The 4,637-nt window shown below is 46.8% G+C and overlaps 1 protein-coding gene across 1 annotated transcript; it reads right to left on the reverse strand.

Annotated features, from left to right (window-relative positions):
- tapbpl (TAP binding protein like) lies at positions 1-4,637 on the reverse strand. The gene is made up of 9 exons (XM_066712367.1): positions 4,146-4,637; positions 3,644-3,850; positions 3,032-3,316; positions 2,747-2,935; positions 2,429-2,596; positions 1,914-2,017; positions 820-1,048; positions 276-379; positions 1-156 (listed from the first exon to the last, which is right to left on the reverse strand). The coding sequence occupies exons 1-8, from the start codon at positions 4,198-4,200 to the stop codon at positions 297-299; spliced, it is 1,320 nt and encodes a 439-aa protein (XP_066568464.1). The 5' UTR covers positions 4,201-4,637; the 3' UTR covers positions 1-156; positions 276-296.

Consider the following 4,637-nt stretch of genomic DNA (forward strand, 5'->3'; position numbering starts at 1 on the left):
TAAAAATAAAAACAACAATCTTTATTTCAATATTTATACACCAAAATATTATACACTGCTCAATATTTATAAGCAGACAATAACTGTGTGTGTGTCTCTGTGTGTCAGTGTCCGTGGGTGTGTGTCTTTCTCCTCCTGTCTCTCTTCTTTCACTCACTGGAAGGCAAGAAAGAATTAAGAAAATATTTTTTTATTTGATGCAACAAAAATGCAGAGGTTCAGTGAAAATACTGACATACAGACACACACACACACACAGACTGAAACACACTTACAGTCAAATCCTTGTCCCTGGTCTATCTGAAAGTCCAGTACAGTGCCAGCAGGAACAGGAGGGACGCCAACACAACGCCAACTATCAGCCAGGCTCTGGACTCTTCTGCACAATAAACACAACAGCATTAACATCACGGCATCAGCAACATACCATGGACACGAGGTTACTCCCATGATGCTCTTTAGGGGAACTCAGCAGACACATATCTGGTCATGGCAGATATGCTTTCTGGGAAGTGCAGTGAGTGAGTGACTTAATATTATTGGAGACAGACAGACAGAAATACCACACTACATGTCCCACGATTCCCTGTGCAATGTATGCATATGAAGGATAAACTAGGGATTCTAGGAAATAATGCATTTTGAAAAAATATTGTTGAAGATACAGGGAGACTGACACACAAACACAAATTAAGAGACACACACAGAGTAACTGACTCACACACTAACACAGAGAGAGAGACACACAGACTGACCAATACACACACTCTGAGGCACAAAGATGCACACGCACAAATAGTCTAACACAGAGACACAGACCGGGGGCGGAGACTGTGACGCTGGCTGTGATTGGCTCGTGCAGGGCTGGGTGTGTCACTGTGCAGGTGAACGTAGTTCCGGCAGGAGAGGGCAGGGCGGAGGGATCCAGGGACAGGTGAGCAGACAGGGAGTAGGTGCTGTCACTGTGTTGCCGGTGGCTGGAGAAGTAGATGCCCTGAGAGATGGGGAGGGGTTTGGAAGAGGCAGGGGGGAGAGACAGCCACTCCACCTGAGAGAGAGAACGAGAGAGAGAGAGAGAGAGATAGATAGAGAGAGAGAGAGAGAGAGAGAGAGAGACACAGAGAGAGTGGGGTGAATACAGTGGCTGTGTCCCAAGTCACACACTTGATCCCTCGTTCCCTTCCCTTGCGGGGCGGAAGTACTCCGGTGGCATCTTAAGCGCTGTCCCAAACCCTTAGGGAGCGAGTGAAGGGAGTCTAATCGAGCCGTTTGTGCCCTTCAATGCTCCCTTCGGCGGAGTGAAGAAAAGAGCGCACTTATGCGGGAGTGTTTTAGCGCTGAATCCCAGAACTCTTTGCGTTAAAGGCGGAGACATGTCAACTGGGAAAATTGCATATAAATGTAATGTTAGCTACACAGTTGTAGAAATTGTTAAATTATGTATCAAGGAAATTATAATACATAGATAGATAAAATAAAATGATTATATAATCATGATTTAAATATACGATAACCAAAAAATGTTTTGGAAACTATCATTTAATTAATTACTGAAGTAGTATCCTATAAAACTAGTAGGTGATATTAACGAAAAGTGTATTTCAAAATTATTATTATTATTATTATTATTATTATTATTATTATTATTACTATTTTAATTAAATACAAATACAAGAAAAGACTGTGTAGGTACTTTTTCAGACAAAGGCAAAGGCACAGAATGCTGACGCTGAAGCGAGTCCCATTGAGCGCTTTTAGCTTCACCTACACCCTACACCCTCCTCACTCAAGTGCGCACTCTGTGACGTCAGCACAACGTCACGCAAAGTGTACACTTGTCGAAGGGTGTAGGGAGCAAGTGTGCGATTTGGGACGCAGCCCGTATATGAACACTGACTGACTGACACACTGACCTGTACATCCAGGGGGTAGTAGTGCTCACAGTGACAGCTCACTCTCTGTGTCTCTCCTTCTCTCAGAACCAGACTGACTGGGGACAGAGAGACTGTGGGAGGCTCTGAGAGAGAGAGAGAGAGAGAGAGTGGGAGAGAGAGGGAGCAGCAGGGAGGGAGAGACAGGTGGGTTAATGCAATACTGAAATTTGCCATTATATGATATACAGACACACAGAGAGACAGAGACACACAGAGACACACAGAGAGACAGAGAGAAACAGAGAGAGAGACAGAGACACACAGAGAGACAGAAACAGAGAGACAGAGACACAGAGAGACAGAGACACAAAGAGAGACAGAGACAGAGACGCAGAGCGACAGAGACACACAGAGACAAAGAGACAGAAACAGAGAGACAGAGACACAGAGAGAGACACAGAGACACACAGAGACAAAGAGACACAGAAACAGAGAGAGACAGAGACACACAGAGAGACAGAGAGACGGAGTCACAGGGAGGACAGGGAACTCACTGCTGATGTGCAGCTGTACGATCTGCTGGGCCTGGTACAGCCCAGACCCCACAGTGCAGATGTAGGTCCCCTCATCCTTCACGGCTACCTCCGTCAGGTGCAGTGACACCATCCCTTCATCCTGCAGCTGGGCCACCTCCACACTGGCTCCCTCTCTCTCCGGGACCACTTGGGTTAAAAAGAGAGAGAGAGAGACAGAGAAAGAGAGATATATGTAACAACATAAAACAAACACACACACCCCACACACACATCTACACACACACATCTACACACACACACACAGACACACCCCACACACACTAAAATCCTCCTCACCCACTGGCTCCTCAAACTCCTGCTCAGCTCTCAGCCCCAGCACTCTCCGCCCACTTCCTTTGTGCTGCAGCCGCCACTCAAGAGTCACTTCCTGTATGGGCGTGGCCTGACGGAAACCACAGGGCAGGAGGGCGGAGTCTCCTGGGTGGGCGGAGACTGAGGGAGAGACGGTGAAGACCACAAACACCACTGCAAGAGAGAGAGAGAGAGAGAGTACTGTTACTGACAACAATATTAACAACATTAATAACTACGTTAATAAAAACAGGAACGATGGTCTCTCACCCTCAGTGAGAATCGTCCCTGATTGGCTGAGGGGCAGCTGCAGTTTCGTCTGCGTGAGGGGCGCGGCTTCAGGCTCCTCCCCCACAGGCTGAGCCCTCAGCACCAGAGTGAGGCTAACCCCGCCCCCTTCCAGCTGCACTGAGCCAATGAAGAAGGCCTCCCCCGGGACTGGCCCCGCCCCATCCTCTCCCCGGGGGAAGTAACGGCTGATCTCGCAGGTCACTTCCTGTTCGTTGCAGTCGGCGTGCAGTAGCGAATCAGCTTCCGGGATCTGTAGTGAGGTCACTGCACAGGGAGGAGAGAGCTGATTGGCTGTCACCTACGAAACTGATGGACTGGCTGACTGATACTTATTACTGATTGACTGACTGTCTGACTGAAACACTCACTGACTGGCTGGCTAACTGACTGACTGACTGACTGACACACTGACTGACTGACACACTGAGTGGCTGACACACTGAGTGGCTGACACACTGACTGACTGACACACTGACTGGCTGACACACTGAGTGGCTGACACACTGACTGACTGACACACTGACTGGCTGACTGACACACTGACTGACTGCCTGGTTGTTTAGTTGCCTGGTTACTTTATTGAGCTCTGACCTTTGCCCTCGAAGATGAGGTTCTCAGAGTCAGGTGGGGGGGGCTTGAAGGGTGTCAGGGTGTCTAGTGTAGGGTCGGGGGTCACCGGGAGGTCACGGAGGACAAGGGTGGCTTCGTCTCGGGTGAAAAGGGCGCCCCCCCCTAGCCCCCCCATCCCTCCGCCCTCCTCCACCAGAGAGCAGGAGAGTACGACATCAGCCACCGAGCCTGAGGAGAGAGAGGAGGACATGCTGGGTTTGTAGACATGCACTGACTGGACACTGAGAAAGAGAGCCGGGGGTAGATGAAGGGGGGGAGAGTGGGAGGGAGAGAAGAGGAAGGGAGAGAGGGAAGGAAATGGGTGGAGGGAGAGAGAAGACAGGGGAGGGGGGGGAGAATGAATGCAGTACATAGTCACTGGATGGACAGTACAGCACTTTAATAACCACACATGAGAGATTATTGTTATTATTATTATTATTATTATTATTATTATTATTATTATTATTAAAGTCAGTCTTACCAGATAATGAAGACGTCACAGGAAAGAGAAACAAAGAGAGAAGAATCACAAACATGGTCCAACTATTTTAATAATAATAATAATAATAATAATAATAACTGGGGATTCTACTCTTCCTCAAATCCTTATCAAAACAACTTAGTCCTGCTTTAACTATTAAATATAAGATGAATCTGCTACTGTTATAATTTAAAACTAACGAGCAATTATCTGAACGGATGCCAATACAGGAGATTTCAATAAATATATTATACGGACAAAAAACTAAAATAAAAAACGACGCACATTGTAAGATTTACTTTCGATTTGATTGTTAAACTCATTTAAACCGAGTAAGCAGTACATGTATCGCTACCGTAATATTGCTATGACGGTAATAAATCGCGTAGTTTTGGGCATTTGTGTCATTTTAACTATATTGCTATTTAAGTAATTATAATAACGTTGCGAGTTATTCCTGGATAATAATGCGAGGTCTTCCTCCTTTGAAAA

Source organism: Amia ocellicauda, chromosome 1 (assembly GCF_036373705.1).
Source record: "Amia ocellicauda isolate fAmiCal2 chromosome 1, fAmiCal2.hap1, whole genome shotgun sequence".
Classification (NCBI taxonomy): domain Eukaryota; kingdom Metazoa; phylum Chordata; class Actinopteri; order Amiiformes; family Amiidae; genus Amia; species Amia ocellicauda.

Bases quoted from the DNA above. Each gene is read 5' to 3' on its own strand.
- tapbpl (XM_066712367.1), bottom strand. From the start codon at position 4,200: ATGTTTGTGATTCTTCTCTCTTTGTTTCTCTTTCCTGTGACGTCTTCA. The intron at 2,018-2,428 runs GTGAGTTCCCTG...TCTCTCTCTCAG, and splicing joins CGTACAGCTGCACATCAGCA to AGCCTCCCACAGTCTCTCTG. The intron at 1,049-1,913 runs GTCAGTGTGTCA...TCTCTCTCTCAG, and splicing joins ACTACCCCCTGGATGTACAG to GTGGAGTGGCTGTCTCTCCC.